This window comes from Diadema antillarum, unplaced genomic scaffold (assembly GCF_040938485.1).
Source record: "Diadema antillarum isolate AM-2024a unplaced genomic scaffold, OU_Dant_1.0 scf00000132, whole genome shotgun sequence".
NCBI classification, from domain to species: Eukaryota; Metazoa; Echinodermata; class Echinoidea; order Diadematoida; family Diadematidae; genus Diadema; species Diadema antillarum.
In genome coordinates this window covers 694,572-717,455 of record NW_027271021.1, presented here as the reverse complement: position 1 = coordinate 717,455, position 22,884 = coordinate 694,572, and the positions used below count along the sequence as shown (strand labels likewise).

The following is a 22,884-nucleotide window of genomic DNA, read 5'->3' as shown; positions in this document are numbered from 1 at the left end:
AGAGACCAAGTTCATTGGAGAAATAAAAAACGACGTCATGAGACACATCGCTATCTCATTGGCCCAATCACGCTCTACAAACAAGTGAAGCCGTCGCGCAGCTATCTTAACGCGCACAGTCTGTGGGCAGTGCCGTATCACAAAGATTTACGGCACTGTCTGTGGGTGCGTTCGAGCGCCCTCAGCTGTGACTTCAAAGAGATAGGCCTATGAGATATCCAGATAGCTGTTAATAAGGGTCAGTAAGCTGTAATATGCAATGTCATGGACAATGCATGAACTTTTTATTTTTTTACGAGACCGTCGCAGAACACTCTTAACATTGTTTGTTTGTTGTTGTTTTTTCCAGCGATCTAAATTTCGAGGCCATACATGCGAACCATTCTTAACTGCGGACTGGCATAGGGCCTACTTGACTAGGTTTTAAGGTGGCAGAGACAATATTCATTGTCTTTTGTGTGTGTGTGTGTGTGTGTGTGTGTGTGTGTGTTCTTGATTGTTGCTTTATTTCATGACGTTTCAGAGAGTAATATAATCAAAAAGTAATGCTTCCCCAACCACTATTGAACACAGACCATTTTTATATTTTAAGGACATGGCTCTGGAAACTCTAGGCCTGTTTGCTCCGTATTTCAGGTGATTCAACAGAGACTAAATCAAGCGGCAAAACCTAGTGACATCCGTAATGGTGACGAGGGCGCTGTTGCAGGCAAAAAGAAACAACTAGCTTTCCTGGACCTTCTCATCCAGATGCACAGGGATGACCCTAACTTTACCCTGCAGGACATCCAGGAGGAAGTGGATACCTTCATGTTCGAGGTAATTAAAAAGGCGGAAAAAATACCTTAGAAGAAAATAATTGAATTAGCTCTCACAAACTGTGAATTTCAAACAATTCAAAAGACATATCGTTTAATCAATCATTTGCACGTCAATTTCTGTTATATTTTTAAGCTCGATCATTCAAGGTTTTTCAGACCAGCTTAATATTTCAGGGAATCTGATAATCCATATAAACAAATTATGATTTCATATTTTTCTGACCATCTGTTTCCTTTGTAAAAAAAGATTAAGATTAAGATTTCAGAAAATCTGATAATCCATATTAACCACTGATTTCATGTTTTTTCTGACCATCTGTCTTCTTTGTAAAGTAATTTTAATCAAACTCTATTAGTTGATTCGGTGATCCCTTGATTGATTGATCGATAAATGGATGACTAATTGTGACCGTGCATCACAAAACGAACAAAAAGTCGCACACACTGATTTTGCGTGAGGACTGAAAATAAGTGAAATGGGTCAACCTAGCCGCTCTTGACATTTTCACAGTTTCTGAAAGAGCAAGTCTTCTTTGACATTATGCTAAAATTTGGGGTCATAAAACGGGCGGGAAATTGTGGTTTTTTAGCAGTTTATCTCGAACATTTATGGTAGAATAGTGTGATTACGTGTGTCTTTAGAGTCCCTTTTTCATTTCTGAAAACTTTGTACACACTCTTCACCTTCAACTCTAATAACTTTTGAAAGGATAGGGCCTCTGCTTTGAAAGTTGGCATTGATTATGAACAGAATGTGTTAATAAGGCATTCTTAATTTCAGTTTAATCTAATAATCCCTTCATTGTTGTTACTCGGGTGGTTTACTTCCTGTTTTTTGTCCCATTCATGGCACAGCCACCACGGTTCGGTAAAGATTAAGCGCTTGAATAGATACTGTACTTCAGAGCCTCTTTTCTCAGTTCACACTTTTCCTGAGTTTGTGCTTTCTTTCCAATATGTAGATAGGTTAGGAGAGTCCATTTGATTTGAGTTATACATCATTTTAAGCTTAAAGTCTTTTCTTTCAGAATATGGTCTGAACTCAAAATTCATGTCTGGCGACTTTTTGTTTGTTTTGTGGTGCAGGGTCACAATTGTTGGCTTTTATTTCTACATTTCTTTCTCTCACACAAATGTAACACAAAGTAAATTGAACAAAGTAAATGAGTACAGAAATTGCTTGAATGTAACAAAAGGTAAAGGTAAGTGATTAATTTAAGTGTGCGATATGATTCTACGATGATCCAAAATGAAGATGAGCATTTTATTCATACCACTTATTAATTGCTGAAAGCACTTCTAAAAACTGATTCAGCACTATCGAGTATGAGTGTTTCCTATAAAAGGCGGTGTTAGATAATGTATGACTAGCTCCCAACGCGTACATTTTTCCCTCCGATAAATTTTCTTCCAATACTTCCATGTTCCCTAGAGTTAGTTTGTACTATTCTGCTTGTTATGTACGCGTTAATACTTGGGTGCAAAATAAGAGAATAGTTGGATATGTATGAAGAACAGATCACTTGCCACGCATTGACATGACATATGCGCGCGTGCGCATTGCGTAATAAAGGAGCTTCGGAAAAAACTTCTTGGCGTGCACGTCATGTGTCATTAAGTCCCCAACTATTCTCTTATCTCTAACATAATAATTAACGCATTCATAATAAATGGCGGCTACGATAAACTTTATGATTTGGTGATCTGTTCTTCATAAATAACACTACTCGCATCCAATCCAGGGGCATGATACAACTGCTACAGCCATGAGCTGGGCTTTGCTTCTCATTGGACTCCATCCCGGAGTGCAAGCCCGCCTTCATGAAGAGATCGACACAGTGCTAGGTACGGTATAATGTCTGCTAAAGGTTGATTTGACTCCTCTTAATCATCACCTTGCTCTTGCGTTCATCTCTTATCATGTCTTTTGGATGCACTGCACTTACTTAAGAAATCTGTCACGTTTGGACACCGTCGCTAGAATTTCGAATTGCGATTAAACATATGTTCATTCATTATCGATACAAAAAATGCAATTTGGCACATTCTGTATGGTCCTTTCAGTTACAGGAAGAGACTTGCATGTTAGATTTTGATCGCCATTTGCGCTTGACTCTGGTTCAATAATCAGAGATAAATCTTTGCGAACGAGCCTAACTCTGGAGTTAGTCTCCTTCTCTCAACAGCTCCTTGTAAAAGCAAGTCCATTGCCTGCACATCGTAGCAAAGTTGAAAGACGATGGCTTGCATTGAAAAATACGTAAACATCGTTCAAATAATACAGTAATATAATTTTACAAAATACTACAGGGTTACAAATATGTTCTGTTAATACATTGTATATGATTTTCCGTGTTTGTTTACTGGAAATGAAAACAGAGTTGAGGTTGTTTAAATGGCCGGGCTATACATCAATATTATTCACATTTTAGTTTCACAGTTTCCATTTCAAATAATTTGTGACATGTCAATAACGAGATTTTCATTTCATATAAATTTGATCGTCAAATGCCGATACTGTTGCATTAATTGCAAAAGAAAATGAGTGTGATTTCAATTCTCAATTTCATCAGGTTGTCACATGAGCTCTGTATGTTGCTCAGAAATCTCCAAAATATGTGTATTGGGCAGGGGTTACTTGCTTACATACTATTGCAGACGATAGTATTATAAGCAACAACTTGTTGTCGACGTGCTTATGACATAACAAGATTTTCCGACCAGAATAGGTCCTGTCATGTGCCTCTATGCTTCTTCCCTCACCCCTCACGTTTCCTACTCCATCCTCCCCAACCCTGTCTTGGACACCAGGGGACACCGACCGCTATGTTACCTCTGAGGATTTGGGCAAGATGTCGTATCTGTCCTCAGTCATGAAGGAGAGTCTGCGCCTCCTTCCTTCTGTTCCAGCGATCGCGAGGAAACTCGACTGTGACATGATGCTCGGTATGCTTTTGTTTATTGCATTAACTTTAGTTTTTATTGCCCTTGTCACATTTTGTCATCATTTTATTATTATGAAAATCCATAAAACAAAATCCCGTACTTTTTTTTTTTTGGGGGGGGGGGGAGACAACAATTCTTAAAGAACATTTTGTTATTCAATTACCCTGCAAACAATTGATATGAATTCATTTTCATTTTCCGTCGTTATTTGTATTTCAAAATACAATCGTATGATACTCAGTTGTAAACGACACATTTAGGATCTGGCATCTTTATGGTGTTTTTTTTTTCATATGAACTGCACAACACAAAACCAGCTGTTACATAACATTAACGTATTACCTTTTTTTCTTTATGCTGTGTGAGGAATTTTTCGTGTCCTTTGGGTACTCAGACAAAATTCTAAGGGGCATCGCCAGTACCCCTATGAAATATTGCTAAGTTAGTTTGGTAAATGAAATTCAAATCTCTTCTTTTCATTGCTATCATTGTCATCAGAAGTATTATCATGTAATGAACTATATTGTTGAGAACATGCAGCGTTTACGTAAAATTGCTTTCATTCAGATGGAAAGCTTGTCCCGAAGGAAACAGACATCGCTTTACAAATCTACGCCCTTCATCGTGACCCGGAACAATTCCCAGATCCGGAGAGATTTGACCCAGATCGTTTCCTTCCGGAAAACAGTGCCAAGCGACACCCGTACGCTTATGTTCCGTTCTCGGCCGGAGGAAGAAATTGCATTGGTGGGTCTACTTTAGATATTAATATCTTCAGCAGGATCCAAAAATGTGTCCATTCCTCCCTCTTTCTCGCTCTCTCTCTCTCTCTCTCTCTATCTCTCTCTCTCTCTCTCTCTCTCTTTCTCAATCTATCGTGAGAGGGGTCTGGAGGAAGGAGTACAAAAGGGGAAGTTTGTCGGAGTATTGATATGGTGGATTGAGTTAATGCATCAATATTGGTAGAACACATTAATCTTTGAGAAAAATTGTATAATTCGTCCACATTTTTTTTTTTTTTTGGGGGGGGGGGGGGTATTTTGGTGCCACCAACTCTGGGTGAGAAAATCTCCACAGCAGAGCGACGTGAAAAAGATAATATAAAGAAAATCACCATGTATTAACTCGCATGTATCTAGCATAATGACAGAACATTTTACTTAATACCTATATTAGGTATGAAGGAAAAATATTACGAAAGGAATGTATGTGTCATTTGCAAGTTTGGGGAATATCTACTTTTCATTAACAATATCACATTTATTCAAATTCATGAAATTCTTCCGTCGAGATGTTTTCATTGCAACTGATTGATGAATCGCCCTGCATCGATGCAGGACAATTTGTCAATCAGTTGCAATATTACATTTTGTGAAATAATCTTTATATGATTGTAGGTTGTAACGTCACAAACTTATGTACTCATCTCATCCATCGATTTTAAAAAAATCAAATTGTCCAGTCTATTTAAACTTTGCTTGTGTCCTTGATTCTCCATATTCATCAAATTCTTCAGTCCATACTAGTAGAACTTCCCGTGTAATACATTCTGCAATTGTTTACTGAAAATAAAGCATTCAGGGGGTATTGTGGAACCTCCATTAAATAAATTCTGGTCAGAACGTTGAATCGGGAGACAAACTTTTTTACCACTGCTGTTTTACTTATCGACATTAGAAATGTAATTTCATCATGTAAGGGATAGTTCTCATTGAACTGCTGGATTCCGGTTTTATTAGTATACTGCACAAATATAGATTAATTTGTATTTAAGCTGTATTAGCAGGCAAAAGAATGGCAAAAATCGACTGACTAGCTGAATGATTGGATGAAAGAATGAATAAAAAAAGAAAGATATCTTTAATTCTTAAATGCATATATAGGCGAAGGAAGAGGCAAGGATGAAAGGGTACAAGATAACAAAGTTCAGTTTGGTTTGACCATTAAACAGGTCAGAAGTTCGCTATGCTGGAAGCCAGGGTTACCCTCGCCAACCTTCTCAGAAGGTTCTCCTTCCAGTCGACTGAGACCATCGAAGAGACCAAACCAGTTGGAGAGCTCATCACCAGACCAGTGACCGGCAAGATCCTCCTCAAAGTCAGTAGGAGGAAGTAGACACACAAGGTTGCTTCTACCAAAGAGTTTACATCTACCAGCACCCATAACAACTAATATCGACCTCTTCCTGACACATGCACTGTTCTTTACTAGGAAAGCGCAATTTGTTGATTAAAGTCTCAATGCTAAAAACCCTCTAAACGCGATTTGAGAACAAAATTTATATTGCACATGAATCATGTAAATTTGTCTGATAAATTTGATGCGTCGCATAGCTCTTGATGTTGAAAAACATCGGTGTAGGAGTGAAATGTTTTACCTCGGGATGTGATAAATGCTCAGTGATTCCTCAGGGTCTCTCAACATGCATTTTCATTCGAATATAACATTCCTTTGGTAACTATGCCAATAAAAACTGATCAAGTAATAATTGACAACAAATATCATTGATAAGTACAGGGACAGAAGGCATGATAGCTGCTGAATATTTCATCTTCATATCTCAGAACGTTGAAGAATTTCGGCTTGCCGCGAATCAAACTGCAAAACACATCTACTATTCACTTCATCAGCTGTTACATATAGGCCTACTGACAAACAGAATCAAATTCACACACGCTGAAACAATCAAGATGAGACATAAGGTCATACAATAATTTGATTTGTTTGCTGCATCGACATTCGTAGCACTCTGTGTCTTAATTCAAGCTTTCAGTTCTGTATTAAATGAGCTTAGAAACCCCCGTATCAAGTGGTGCATATGTTATCATTATCATTATATATTATTGCCAAAATAAGAAATCCTCATGAACTGCGAAAATAGCTAAGTAGCTAAGATATTGTATTCATAGGAGACAAGAATGGAGAATATGTTTTACACAGCATACACTCATGGTGTTGTAGCTGATTCTCCTTTAACGGTGCCTCTACGGTGTTACTTTCCGTTGAATAATGGTACAATGTACTATGTTGCCTACGTTGCTGTGGGCAATTTGGATAATTACAGCGTAAAAGAGGAACTTATCAAAAAGGAAAATAGAATCCAGCATGGCGTCGCTGCTTTCCATTGATCATCAGAAATGCTTATCAAAGTCGATTTAAGTTAATGTAATTAATTTTGTAAATGACGTCGTGTCGAAAGCTGGTGATTTTACGGGAAATAGTCGGAAAGGCGAGTCTTGAGGGGAATGCGGCGGTGGAAGATGTCGTGAGACAGTGCTAGGACAGTGCCGACTTTTCCAATCGGTTGACAGCTGGTTGTAAGCTGAATGATGCAAGACGCTCCTGTGCGGAATCCTAATCGTCTTTGTGCGCTTATACTTTTGTACATGATGGTAAAGAAATGTTAGAAGAATTCGGTTCTTCATTTTCAGTAAAAATATCATTGAAGCATGGTGAGAACACCTTACAGAAATAGTAGTTAATACGGTAATTTTATTTGAACAGTATAACTGTCGGATCAAAATATCAGTATTTGATAAGTAGTTCTATGTGATTAAGTCACACTGAATTTCTTCTACTCGGCTATTCCATCAGGACAATAATACAAACTGACATAATTATCATGATTATTTTACCTTTTCCACAAAATATTTGCTGTAAGTATAATGTCTTCAATTTGCCCATTATGTCTACTGATACACTTGCAAGACGTTCAAACGTCAGGCTTCGATGTCTGACTGATCTTTGAATCAAGAAAAGTATAGCATGATAGCTAATGATTAATTAATTTCACTTATACCTGAACATAGTATTTCTACTTGTAAAGTATAAATGTCTTGTACTAGGTGTTTCAAAAAACATTTCCCACTTTTGATCATTGATAACTCAAAAACTATTCATCCGATAAAACTGTCATTTATATAAATAATAGCTGAATAGTGTACAATTTGGTTGAAGGTAATTTGAATGTGAAAGCATAAATCAGTTTCATTAAATCTAAGATTGATTTTGAAGTAAGGTTTCAGATTTTGGTCAAATTTTAACCCTCTGTACAAAAATGAACTTTGCACAGGAACCAATGATGTGTATGTGAGTGTGTGCTGACAATGGCCCTGAACAATAGACATGCCTGAACCACCTGTTGACTAGGCGTCAGTCTCGTGCTCCCAGGCACATGAATGCTTAATCAATAATTCATGTAGATTGCCCTGGGCACTGCTAGTCTGGGTTCATGCACGGTAAAGGGTAAACTGCATGCACATGGAAAAAGGAAGCACACGTTTCCATGTGCTTGCAAACACCACATTCCGTTCCAGCTGGCAATCATTTTCAATTTTTGCTTCACATATCACTAAATTTGGGATATAAATAAGCATAAATGATCTAAAGTTCCTCATTTTAATACAACTGTCTACTAATTAAATAGTCTGACAAATTTTTCACTTTTTGACAAAAAGAAATCATTTTTGGTAAAGAGTTCAGCAGCATTTATCATTGGGGCGATATGTTTCACAGTAGATTTATTTAAGGCTCCATTTACAGAAGTGCATACTCTAATTGATTTTCTTTGCTTCCTGTCACCATGTTTACGATAGAACAGAAGGTATTCATTGTAATTTCGTTTTTCAGAAGTAGGGAGAGCACTGTCGAGACCCAACGACAGTATCGGCAGGCGTTTGACTTTACACAGATACTGCCAGAGGCTGAATAAAGACTAGTTATGACAGTGGAATTTCTCATGAATAAATAATGAAGCATTCAAAGCCTAACCATTGTTTAGGACCATTGTCAGGGTGTTAACCACACACTCCCATACACACCCATTGACCCCTGCGCAAAGTGAAATTTTGTACAGAGGGTTGAAAATAGAGCAAAATCTGGAACCTAACTGTGAAATTAATCATGGATTTCATGAAACTGATTTATGTTTTCATATTCAAACCACCTTCAACCATATTGTACACAATTCAGCTATTACTCATATCACTGACAGTGTTATTTGATATATAGTTTATGAATTATTAAGAATCAAAAGTGGGAAATGTTTTTTGAAACACCTAGTATATCTCCCATGTACGTAGATGACTAAATAAGGTTCATAATATTCCTACTTGTAAAGTATGAATGTCTTGTATACCTCATGTACGCAGATGACTAAATAAGATTCATGATATTCCTACGTGTGAAGTATAAATGTCTTGTATACCTCGTGTACGTAGATAACTAAATAAGATTCATAATATTCCTACTTGTAAAGTATGAATGTCTTGTATTCCTCATGTACGTAAATGACTAAATTAGATTCTCCATGGGACAGATAATTGGCGTTAGCTATTATACAAATCGCTCACTTTGAAGTAATTCATAGTTTATCTCGTTATCCTACAATTTACTTTAAAAATGAAATATAGAAAATGTGAGATAAAACCCAACTAATGACAATTATTTAGAAGTATTTAGTAAGAAAAAAACATTTCAATTGTTTACCGTATATTTCTGGTGTTGTGGATACGGATCGATGAATATTCAAACAACATGTTCATTTGAGTTTAGATTGCAATGAATGGTAAGTCTGAGAACTTATGTGCATTTTTTTCACTATTACATTATAGCACGCAAAAAATATCCATGAATGAATGTATTACAAAATTGCTGGTGTTGACTGTCATCATTATGAGTATAACGTGTTTTGTTAAAATCAGGTGATACTTCGTTGCATTAACACTACATGACAACTTTAATTAACTCAGAATTTAATCGAGGTGGAAGAATTTCTAAGTTTTAGATGCGAATAAAAACACTTGTATGTTACTAGCAAAAAAAAAAATTAAAAGTGTAGAAAAATCATTCCATTTAAACAGCAATAGACCTTACATGCCTAACATGTTGTATGACACCACACTAAATGTCTAATTTTTGTATTTAAAGCTGTATGATTGGATACAAAGACATCGGTGGTTGTGCAGACAGTCTATAAAGCAAGCTAGATAATGCTTGTCCTCTTATGCTATACAATCTTAATGAATTCATTGATATGTCGTGATCAATTACTGTGTCTGCTGCTTTCGGTAGGTCCATGAATACCCATCGGCCGATTGCATGCTCTCTTTTTGAAAAAAACCTCATGATTGCCTCCTTCTTTTGTTTTTTATGTTTTTATGTGGGTTTTTTTTAGATTTATTTACTAAAATCTTAACGGGTATTTTCCCACAATTCTAAAATTGTTCTGTAAAATTCAGTGATGTTAATGGTACAGTTGAAATCAAGTCAGAGGAAGTGTTTAAAGTCAGCAGAGATTAGATGTTGGAATGATGCAGTCTGTTGCTTATACTAGATTTACTCTAAATCACATCCTATAAAACTCCATCTGTAAAACAAAATCGGATATTTTTTCCATTTTTCATAGTTACCCAAAACTATACCATCGACCTTGCAAATCACAGATTACAAACGCTGTGTATATTTGTTCGGAATAATCTTCAACTTCAGGAAAAGAGTTGAGGTAATAATCGGTTATGATATAGTAAGATATTTCTAGGTATGAGCAGTTATAAGAATGATGAAACTTGTATAGTACAATAATGAAAAGCCATGCGTTCGGGACATGAGCTGTTAGTAACAGCATTGATTTATGTTCCTCACGCTGAATACTGATGATGGAAAAACAAATACCAGCTTCTGCTGCGTTGAGTGAGCGTTTTGAAGAAAAAAAAAACGCATTTCAGATAATTACCTGTTCCACTCGCGTGGCAAACGACCACCTTATTGAGTAAACGTCAGCTCTTCACAACTCCGACATTCTAGCTACTCATTGGAGGAATCAACTGGCCACATTTTGGATTAACAAATAACAGTTAGATACAAAATGCAAAATAATAATGGCTTCTGGTTTGCTTATCTATAGGCGAGAGAAGCTATGAGCGATGATATCATATGAAAACATTGGTATGATAAATTTCTACCCGACTCCTATCACCTGCTGTGACTGCAATTTGTTACCAGAAGCAAACAGAAAAATGGAGAAACTTAAATGTTGCGAGTGCAATGCAATTTCAAATGGAAAATGAGAATATTGTAATGAACTGGAATTGAACTGAAGTGATTTATCAATAAAGAAAGTATATATACAATAAAAACATTGCAGCCAACAGGCTGAGTTGCTGCTTACTTCACAATGAGTTATAATTACACACTGAAAACCCTGAGATATAAATAATAAGACATTGATGAATATAAAGATAGCAGCACTAATGTACAAGCAGAAATTTGATTACTGCCAAAAATGTACAGATATCATTCACACTTTATGTGATTTCCAGGCCCGTAGCCAGGGGAGGGGGGGGGGGGGGGGGGTGCGTCGGGTGCGTACGCACCCCCCCCCCCCCCACAAAATTCTGAAAGGTCCACTTTTTCATAATAACGGTTTTTAGCAATTCTCAAGATAACAGTCCAAATAAATATAAAGACACATTATATGCTACGTAAATGTGGAAGAGTACGTTTAACAATGTTAAAAATAATTGTACGAAACCCTTTTGTTTTATGAACCATCGGATCGTCCCCATGCACACAAACACAAATGTTATGTATCAATTTGTGCGAGCTATTATTATATTGGCACTGCATGCCATGCATGGCCCTTGGCGCGTGTGACCTGTGTTTTTTTTTTCCACTGGCCGCCCGAGTACGCATATGGAAAACTTGCGCGCATTTGCTCCGGAGCGAGAGCACCGGTGCTTATAACACGTGAAAAGACGCGTCATATCCCCCTCCTTTGGGACAAAAATAGCTCTGCACAAAAAACATGGCTATGAATTCAAAACCCTCGCCCTCCAAATGAAACTAGAATGTACCCTCTTTCTACTCCGTGTATTTCCCCAAAAATAGGTTTGGGGAAATTAGGGCACTTTTCCCCTGAAATTCTGCTTCAAATCACCAAATCTTGAGTTTGTCTATGGCGGAGTACCCAAAATAAGCCATAATTTTCGGACATGCCCATATAAATCACAGGCTGTACCACGGAAGCTTAGTGGAATTGTTTACCCTCGCACTTCAAAATGAAGTAGAATGTTTGGGCTCTTCAGTGATGTATAACTTGCTTTGATTGGTCAGAGAGAAATTAGGGCACTTTTCTTGTCAAATCAAAGAATGTTTTACAAAACTGCTTGTGACTTTGCTAAAGCGTGCGAGCTTTTGTGCTGTCCATTGTACACAATTCCCCTAATGCTTACGGACAACGGACGAGTGTGCGTAAACAAACAATTGTGTTTGTGCTGTGAAACGAAGGCGGGAGAGTTCAAGTTATTCACAATTTTCGCTGGATATCATGCCTTTTGAATCGTCTTTCGTCCACATTATAACAGATTAGTCTAATCTGACAATCCTGCAGAGTGTATTACCACTTCTTTCAGAGCTAAATATTGCCAATTTCAAGGATCATCATGCGTATTAATGTGAGAGCGTTAGACTGCATTGTGACGCGTCGTTATTTAATTTACATTCTTTATTCATATTTTTCATAAAAACACAGGTATTGAGCCGGATTGGGTTAAAATTCTCACAGCTTTGTAGAAGTCTGAGTCAACAGTATCACACAGTACTTCAAGACGTATTAGTATATACAAACGATTTCTTGAGCCTGCACCGTTTCAGGCTCTGTTCTGGATACGGCGGTTATAGAAACTCATTCTTTTTTGTTGTTTATTTTATCATTATTTACTAATCTCTTTTCTAACTTACAGGTAGCGGATTTCTTTGCAGGCCAAATTCGGAAATGTACTGTTGATTATTACTTATACATTTTCTCATGTTGTGACAGTTCTATTGGTTCTCATTTTAAAGTGAGCAAAAACCTAAGAACATTCTCACTTATAATTTCCAAAGAGTATTATGCAGGCACGCAAACTCATTTTAGTTGTATTTCATTTACATGTAATGGGTAAGAGGGTATGAGAGAGAATTAAAAGTGCTGAGCTATCAAGTAAAATGGTAAAGTAAAAAGTTTGTCAGATAGTATTACAAAAGCCTGAATATTGCAAGAGCTCCGGAGTAAAAACAGTCAGTGAAAAACCCTATGTATGATAGCATTGTGAGAGCGTTAGACTGCATTGTGACGCATCGTTATTTAATTTACATTCTTTATTGATATATTTTCATAAATTTGATCTCAGGTAATGAGTCGGATTGGATTACAATTCTCACTTACAGCTTTGTAGAAGTCTGAGTCAACGGTATCACACAGTACTTCAAGACGTATTATAGTACAAACGATTTCTTGAGCCTGCACCGTTTCAGGCTCTGTTCTGGATACGGCGGTAGAAACTCATTCTTTTTTGTTGTTTATTTTATCATTATTTACTAATCTCTTTTCTAACTTACAGGTAGCGGATTTCTTTGCAGGCCAAATTCGGAAATGTACTGTTGATTATTACTTATACATTTTCTCATGTTGTGACAGTTCTATTGGTTCTCATTTTAAAGTGAGCAAAAACCTAAGAACATTTTCACTTATAATTTCCAAAGAGTATTATGCAGGCACGCAAACTCATTTTAGTTGTATTTCATTTAAATGTAATGGGTAAGAGGGTATGAGAGAGAATGGAAAGTGCTGAGCTATGAAGTAAAATGGTAAAGTAAAAAGTTTGTCAGATAGTATTACAAAAGAAACTCATTCTTTTTTGTTTGTTTATTTTATCATTATTTACTTATCTCTCTTCTAACTTAAAGGTAGTGGATCTCTTTGCAGCCCAAATTCGAAAATGCCTACAGACAGCTAGTAACCAAATATGCTACTATAATTTAATAAATAAGAAATAACCATTCCAGTATGTATCTTAGTGTGCACAGTAAGACAGATCAAATCAAATACGAAAACATCTGAGCATTAAGCCTGAGGTCTGAATTTGCACTCAACTTCTTCCAATGGCTAACGGATGTTTAATTTTTGAATTTCACTGACCTCCAAATTTCACAAAGAAAACCTTCTTAGCATGATGGTTAATATAACATTTGACTGATATTGGAGATGTTTGCGAATCGGATCTACTACCTTTAATATTATTAAATCTAAAATGATTATTTGAAAGTTCGGAAATGCAGTTGTCCTGCCACAAGGAGGCAAAATATAAATGGTTCACATTTACAATTCATTTTGTTTTAAAATTTTTCTTATTCATTTTCGTCTTTGACAAACTCGCATACCAGGCTTCAGGCCTGCTAGCGCGGGTATACAATAGAAAAAATAAAAGTTAAAACAACACCAGGAAAATCACTATTCTCAATTTTGCGGCGCGCTACGCGCGTAGAGTCTCGAACACAATTAAACTTTGCAACTTCCTGGCAAAATGAGTTTTTACTATTTCCTAGATGAAATACCGTAACGCGATTGCATGCAACAGACAAAAATACAAATTTCCTCGAGACTTTAAAACGTCATTAAAACAGTCAAAATTCACAATTTGCGGCGCGCTTCGCGCGCAAATTCTTACATAACTTTTATAGTTCGGTCGTCCAAAGAATATATATATATATATATATATATATATATATAAATTGTGTGTGTGTGTGTGTGTCATCATTGGTATTGGTACCGAAGGTCCGTTTTTTTAGTGACCGCACCCCCCCCCCCCCCCCCTTGAAAAATCCTGGCTACGGGCCTGATTTCTAGAAAGGGAGAGTAAACTGGCATCACGATCGATGCAGAGAGATCTGAAAACATTGCATGAGAAAAACAACAAGGGCGAAGGGGGGGGGGGAATAGAAAGAGTGAAATTGCTTTAGGAGTGAATCCTGGTCACTTGCTAAATAATTATCATTAAACAATGAGGGGGAACGAGAATAAAAAAGGACGGAGAGTGAAAGGATGACAGAAAGAAAGAGAAAGAGAGAGGAGAGCGGTAGATCAGAAAGGGAAATGTAGTGGGCGAGAGAGAGGTAATAGCCTTTCAACGTGAATGAGTGAGAGAACATTTGAAGGCCCTTTATGATTTGTTAAGCAGACGGGTCATATACGGTATCGGGATATTCCCAAAAACTGAAAAACGTAGACAAAAATTCGCTTTAATTGCTTGCTTTTATTGAAAGAGTGTAAACAGTAATCATCAAATGCAATCTCAAAGGATCACGTTGCTATATCAAATGACTCCATTTCATATTTCTTTCTCTTTAGACTGTTAGAAAATTACCAGGAATATCTTCGTTCTATTTGAACAGGGAATTATATAATAATAGGCAATGAACGTTGTCATTCGGTACTGTATAGCTTTATTGACGGTTTCATCAGGGAGGTTCAAGAGCTGGCGTTCCAACTGGATTCTATTCAAACAACCGTTACATTTCTATGAATGGACAGCAATACTTTGCTCGCTGATATCCTCAAATTAACTGTCATTATTCCTTATTATAAAACAAAACAAAAAGCAATCCCGTCCAGAAGTATGTGCAAAAGTGTAAAATCAGAGCTGTATATATGTTTACTTGAAAGTGTTAGAAACTGTACCCTTCTGAAGAAAAAAGAACGGATTTTATCACTTTTGTACTTAATTCCCTAAGGGGGGAAAACACCTTCTCATATAAACTTCTAATTGATTTCTCATTGAACAATCAATGTGTCATAGCCAAGTGGAGCATTCTTTTCCGTTTATCTTTGCTCGATTTCTACCAGGATTTCTATTCGCCCAGTCCCGTGTCTTCAACATTATACATCTCTCATCTTTTATAAGTAAAAGAGAATGGCTGGTCATTATGCAATGAGACATGAATCAATTGTCTTCCACGAGGCAGATCGAATTTGGCACATACTTCAAATATTTTCGAATGGAGGCTTGAATTTGGGTTCAAATCAAATGTAGAGAGTTGTAGTTCCATCTCTTGAATCTTTTTGGTGTCATGCAAGAACGCTTTCATTTTACTGGGACTCCGTAAATGAGCAGGTTCTGCTATCTGTCATAGATCTCACTTAATGTACGTTCTTGTATAGTCCATGGGGTCAAGAAGCTGGTGAAAAATGGCCTTCTCTACCGTGTCTAGGTGGTCAGAATTGTGGGTCAGACAAATTTCCAAATCCAAGAAGGTCTTTATGTGTTTGGTGACAATTACATCATATTTGAGCAATTTCATTCACCTCAGAATCAAATTTCAGTTTACTCGGGTTGTAAAGGTGGTTAACATTTCCTTGATCTCCTTTTAAGCCCCGTTCCACTATCACGATCTGGACCCCGATCTGTCCCAATCTAGCAGATCGGGAGAGAGCGGCAAAAGCGTACGGGGATCGGAAGCATCGTAGCAGCAGCGTGTGGAGGTCGGGGTTGGAGCGGGCATTTTTTTCAGATCGGGAAGAAATTTTGAACCTGTTCAAAATTTCTTCCCGATCTCCCCTATCAAAATTGACCTATTTTTAATCGTACGGCAATCGGGGAGAGCGTAGTGACAGCGTAAACGCAGCGGGGAGAGCGTAACAAGGTTTTTTCTGAGTGTAGTAACATTGGCACATGAACGTTAAGAAAACTTACACAAAAATGTCTGCCAGAAGAAGATCAAGGAGATCGAGAGGCAGAACTGTTGAGGAGGAGGATGGCATTGTCGCTGCACCTGTCAGGGCAGAATATGAAGAAGAAGGAGCTCAAATTTTCGAAGAAGGAGAAGAGATGAAGAAAAAGAAGAGAAGAAAGCAGCAAAGCAGCTACCCAAAGAGAGACTGCACGTGATGCTTAAAGAGGAGGAAGAGGACTTAGCAGAATTTTGAAGAATATGAAATCATCTACAACTGGAGGAAGACGGACTATAAAAGCAAGGACATAAAGAAAATGCCTTCGAAAAGTCAGCACGTCTTTGTTTATAACAATGCATTGCTGCAAAAGGACCGGGAGTTGAGGAGCCTTTTCGAGGTCCATAGTATATTTCTTCGGTTCTGCATGCTAATAAGTTGACTGACTGCAGATCGACATTCAAATCGGGGTACATCGGGGCACATCGGGCACTTTTTAGCTCTCTGAACCGGGTGACAGCGTGATAAGATCGTATAGATCGTTCAGAGCGTAGATACAGCGTGCATCAATCGGATAACATCGGCAACATCGCACTGACAGCGTAGCTACATCGTTCTAAAGCGTAGCTGCAGCGGCAGAGATCGTAATGCCTCATTCCCGATCATCGTAGTAAGAGCGTAGCAAGCACGTGTATGTCGTAACTGCAGCGTGCTTAGAGCGTTCTAACATCGTACTGTGTCCAGATCGGCTCAGGTTTTACTCGATCCTTCCCGATCTGAGAAAATTGTCAAATCGTAGCGAGAACGGCATAGTGGAACAGGGGCTTTACATCACATAGTATCATAATATGATATTATGTGATGTAAAGAAGATCAAGGAAATTTTAAAAAAAATCAGTGTAACATTGTAATAAAGAACGCACTGTGAACTGAAATATTATTTCAGCTCACAGTGATGCGTTCCCTTATTACAATGTTACACTGATTTAGTGTGCAATGTATACGTAAATTTGTACAAGCCCATTTCTGTTCGAAATGAAATGAATGACATGACATGAAATGAAATGAAAAGACTTTAGAAAGGCAAAGAGCTGCGATGGTGTTAGGCTTGAAGGAAGATGAATGCAGATATCACTCTGACCTCACAATTACAAACGTAAACAGATGCACACATACAAACACAAACACTCACACACATTCTATAAAAAGTACATGCAAAGAGAAGAAGAAAAAGAAGAAGAAGAAGCTGGTGAGTCTCTAAATTCCATTTTACACTTTCACGGATCGCTTTACGGATCATCATGGATCGAAATTCGAGGTGTTCCAGCGTGCAACATCACGATTTTCTTCTCAATGCCGGTGTGGATACAATCTCAACAGGGTGTCTACACTGACAAGTACGACGTCTACACGGGCGGACAAGGTAGCAACGCGGATAACAAAGGAGACATATCATAAGGAGGTAAAAAAGACATCAAGGAAGAGCACGAATTTAACTGGGTCCCTTCACGGTCTTTACACGGATATTTACGTTGTTTTCACCGCCATCTCCAAAATATATTCAGAGCCAAGTTATGTGTGGACAACCGTTATTAAAGAAAGTATACAGAAAATTCCACAAAAATTCAATTTTCATGAAAATTACACATTCCATCAACTTGATACTGACATAATATTATTATGTTAAAGGTGGCAATATATTTCCCTGCTTTCTGAAAGCGGTTAGTCAAGTGCTCTTTCATAATGCTAGAAAAGTGAATTTTTGTGGAATTTTCTTTATATATTCTTTATATCGTTGTCCATACATACGTCATATTCTCTAGTAGTCTCCTCCTCCAGCGGTTCCAGCACCAAAACTTAAAAAAAAAAAATCATAACTTTTGGATCGATCGTCCGATTTTCCTCAAACTTTCACTGATGTGTTGTACTAATGTTGCTGCTTTCACTCAATCCACATTGCTCTTTGGGTTGGTTCCCTTTAACATTTTCCACGGACATGTCGGTACGCCAAGGATCATGCGGGATGACTTCACCAGTGTTCACGGAGTCAACATGGTCATGCCAGAAACAGCGCGAATGATCCCGGAACGACGATTCGTGATGATCCGTGTTCCGATGCATGAAAGTGTAAAAAGGGGCTTTACATTGCTTGCATCATAAGTGCATACAAACATGTGCACATGCATGTACACTTAGATTGCCTTAACTGTGAATATAAATTATATATATATATATATATTTTTGATATCCATACAAACACACAAAAACATATCTTCTTTCAAGCGTATACATTGTATGTATAGTATCATCCGATACATCCGATAACATCCGATACATCAGATAACAATAATTCCCTTAATTTCCTGCATTTAATGTATTCATATGGTTTTATGTCGATTATCAATAAACCCACCAGGATAAATTCACACTCATCAACTCAGATTAATAATATATTTTCGAATGTGTATAATAATACAATATGTTCTGAAGTTTCTGATCATTTACCAATATTTTCAATTTGTGAATGTAAATTGGGTCGTAATGAATTACGTGATAAAATATGGTATTATAAAGAGTCAAAACGTAATGTGGAATTATTGAAACAGAATTTATTTTTAGAGGAATGGACAGATATTTATAGTATTAACAATGTTAATTTTGCATATAAATGTTTTAATGATAAATTGTATTATTATGAAAATAATATTCCTTTATGTAGAATAAAAAGTAACCGAAGTAAACCAAGAAATCCTTGGATTACAAAAGGTATTTTGAAATCCACAAACACTCGTAATTTTTTGTATAAGTTACATATTCGTAACCCAACTGAATTTAATTTGAATATGTATAAAGTTTATCGAAATGAATTGACAAAATTGATTCGTTTATCCCGCAGATTATATTTTCCTGATAGAATGAAAAAGGTTTCTTCGAATATTAATGCAACATGGAAAATTATTAAAGAGGTCCTAGGTAAAAAGCCTGATTCTCCGCCAACGGATGATATCACACTAAACGGCATTAAAATAAATGATCCCAATATGTATGCTAATTCATTTAACTCATTTTTCGTTAACATCGGTCCGGAACTTGCTACTAAAATTAGCAATACTTCTGCTCATTTTACACATTATCTTTTTGACCAAAATCAAGAGTCTATTTATTTTAATCCAACAAGTCCCAGTGAAATCATTAGTATCACTAAATCTTTAAGTTTAATCTTTAAGTTAATCCTGTTCATAAAAAAGATGATCCTCATGAAATTAGTAATTATCGTCTTATTTCTTTGTTGCCTAGTATATCCAAAATTTTAGACAAAAAATTGTTTATAATAGACTTCTTAAATTTATCAATAAGTATGATTTACTTATTCCCAATCAATATGGTTTCAGAAAAAAATTATTCAACTGATTTAGCACTAATACGAATTTATGATAAAATTACGAGTGCTTTTGCAAACAAAGAACATGTTGCAGGTATATTTTGTGATTTGAGTGATGCATTCGATACTCTTGATCATTCTATTTTACTCACCAAACTTAGTCATTATGGTATTCGAGGACAAGCACTTTTATGGCTTAAAGATTATCTAACTAATAGAAGACAATATGTTACTTTTAACGGTTGTGAATCTGACCCCCTTTTAATTAAATGTGGTGTTCCTCAAGGCTCAATTCTGGGCCCACTATTATTCCTTTTTTATGTTAATGATATCATAAATACATCCTCTCTTCTCTCTTTTGTTCTATTTGCTGATGATACGAATATATCTTATTCTCATAAAGATCTTAAGATTTTTAATGGTACTTTAAATATTGACATTAGTAAAGTATCAAATTGGTTTAAGTCTAAGAAACTTTCTTTGAATATAAAAAAGACTCACTTCATTTATTTCAAACTTCATTCTCATAATGAAGATACGTTGATACATATTAACATTGATGATATCCCATTAGAAAAGAAAACGAATTCAAAATTTCTAGGAGTATATATAGATGAAAGTTTGACTTGGAATGAGCATTTACATTATGTTACAACGTGTATTTCTAGAAATATAGGGATAATTTCCAAGCTGACGTTCTTTCTTCCTCGTTCAACTTTATTTCTATTATATAATTCCTTAATTCTCCCATATATGAAGAGCTCAGTTGCAAAAGTACTACATCCATTTTCCATCAAAATCCACTTTTTGGTCTTGATGTACTCATTTTTAGGACCTCTTTACATCTATACTAACAAAAAGCTGAATTTCCAACCAGAAAGTGTTTAAAAATTACATTTAAAAATCAATTCGGTTGCAAAAGGTACTACATCCATTTCAGTTGGGTTGCAAAAGGTACTACATCCACTCCAATGACATCATCGAGAAATTGACCAATCAGAGAGCAGCATTGGCTTGACCCTCTTCCATTGTCTACTGACTTTAATCTGTAAACAATAGAAGTTGGCTTTTGGCTTTCTGGCTTTCTGTTAAAATCACCACGCAAATCTGACCAATATCTTGAAAATCTCATCACATTTCGATCTAGCAATGTAGGAAATTGAAGAAGAATTGATTGATAAAACAAACCATCCCAGGTGAATTAAAAGCAGTCGACAAGAGTTAAGGAGAAACGGCGGGGAAACTGGAGAAATTACGCGACTCTCATGTAGTCCCCATGTATTGCATTTACTGTTAGTTACCGGTACCGTGCGTTACTGCTAGGGTGTTGAGTTTGAGCCATTGTCCCCAGAATAAAGTACAGACACTGTGTAGGTATGGTCTATTTCTTACATAAATAGCTTCACAGCTATTAGAAATAAGTTTTTGACAACTAGTCTGAAAGCAAAGTTACTTTGTTATGTATACAATGGCATGAAATTCTGACATCCCTATCAACAGTGCTTTACCTGTGGGTATGCTGTGCTATTCTATACGTGCATGATGTCAAGTACCAGGTCTTAAAAGTACAAAATGTGTACATAGTGACATACAACTTTGAACACTATATTTATATTCATTCTTGTAAATGACACCTTTTACTAATATACAATGTCACAAAGGTAATACCAAATGTGCGTTTAGTACAGGTGGTCATATTACTCATCGACGGTCTTCATTTTCATCAGCTATTAGATTATCAGATTTCTCTTACTTCATAAAGAACATACAAGAATGAAAATACAGAACATTCAGATGCTGCTTTTCCACCTTTTCCCTCAGAAGTTACATTGAAAAAAATGAAGAAAAGATAATGAATACATTATTCTTGAGACACGTGAAGGGAGAATTCACAGAGAGAAAAATAGCAAAAAATGTAATACATAGAGGAAAAAGATAAGAAATCATGAAATAAAGCTGGTGAGAGAAAAACAAAAGGAGAAAAGGGAAGAGAGAAATCATCTGGTAAGATATTGAGACCCCTCCCCATCTATAACCGTTCACGCATAATGGATCCCCCATGCTTTGTTCATTCAAAATATTAGTCGGCAAGGGAGAAGTGGGGCATTAGCGATGCACATTGGTTTGTTATTCTTGATGCTAAATAGGGCCGGGCATTGTCAGTTACCTAGGCCCCCTTGACCTTGTATCTCATCCCCATCAACACCATTGCTGAAGAAATATAAATCCGCGAAACATGTCATAACATCACACTGAATATATCTATGGCATGCGAAATTTCGGTTTCAAAAGGTACTATATCCACTTTCGTTTGCAAAAGGTACTATATCCACAAAAATATAAAAATGTTTAATTCATGAAAAATAAATGAAAGGACCTGGATTTTCTTAGAGAGTGGTTTTAGTGTTGTATAATCTATCAGTATAATAGGGGGAAATATCATTCCAGTCCGAGCTTCCTAAATATGATAATTAAAAAATCACGTTTTTCTCAGAACTTGAAATTATGGATGTAGTACCTTTTGAAACCGAACTCTTCTTATAAGTTATTGCAATGTTGTATGGGGTACTTGCGGACTCTACCAAAATGAATTCTATATTCAAATTACAAAAGAAAGTTATACGTATTTGTACAGGATCACATTTTCTGGCTCATACTGATTCTTTATTTCATGAGCTTAAAACATTGAAGGTTTTTTAATTTGAATATTATTCAAGTACGAGTAATTATGTTTAAATATATACATGATCAACTTCCATCATCGTTTGATAACATGTTTAGGTTCAATACTTCTGTCCATTCGTACCCTACTCGTATATGTAGAAATTTCCACCTTTTGAATCCCAAATTATTAGTGACACATAAATCTATAAGACATTCGGGTCCGGATTGTCATCTTTATGAGGCCTCCATCCAAATATTTATAGTATAGATTGTCATCTTATTGTTAATCTCTATTTTCTTCCTTCAACTGCATCTTGCGCTCTCACCTGCAACTGCACTGCACTCACCTGATCACCTTCCTCCAAGAGAGTTATGTCGTTGGATAGTCATTTTATGAGGCCTCCATCCATTTCAAGCTTAATCGCTTATGATGGTGGTCTCCTGCATTCAATGATCTCTGTTGTTTACTGAAAAATACTGTATATCTTATTTATGTTTCTGTGTATCTACATTGCTCAATGCACTCACCTACGTGTATCTATTTATGTACTGTTATCGATTTATTTCACTGCACTTGTTATTCTTTG

At 36.5% G+C, this 22,884-nt stretch overlaps 1 protein-coding gene across 2 annotated transcripts in view; it reads left to right on the top strand.

Annotated features, from left to right (window-relative positions):
* Positions 1–7,664, top strand: part of LOC139720724 (cytochrome P450 4V2-like) — a 61,092-nt gene extending 53,428 nt beyond the window's left edge. For both annotated transcript variants that reach the window (XM_071632079.1, XM_071632078.1), the window contains 5 exons: positions 637–819; positions 2,564–2,666; positions 3,633–3,767; positions 4,335–4,514; positions 5,719–7,664. In XM_071632079.1, the coding sequence (XP_071488180.1) occupies positions 637–819; positions 2,564–2,666; positions 3,633–3,767; positions 4,335–4,514; positions 5,719–5,882 (765 nt within the window). In that variant the 3' untranslated portion in view covers positions 5,883–7,664. The remainder of the gene's footprint in view (positions 1–636; positions 820–2,563; positions 2,667–3,632; positions 3,768–4,334; positions 4,515–5,718) is intronic.
* The last annotated feature ends 15,220 nt before the right edge of the window (positions 7,665–22,884 follow it).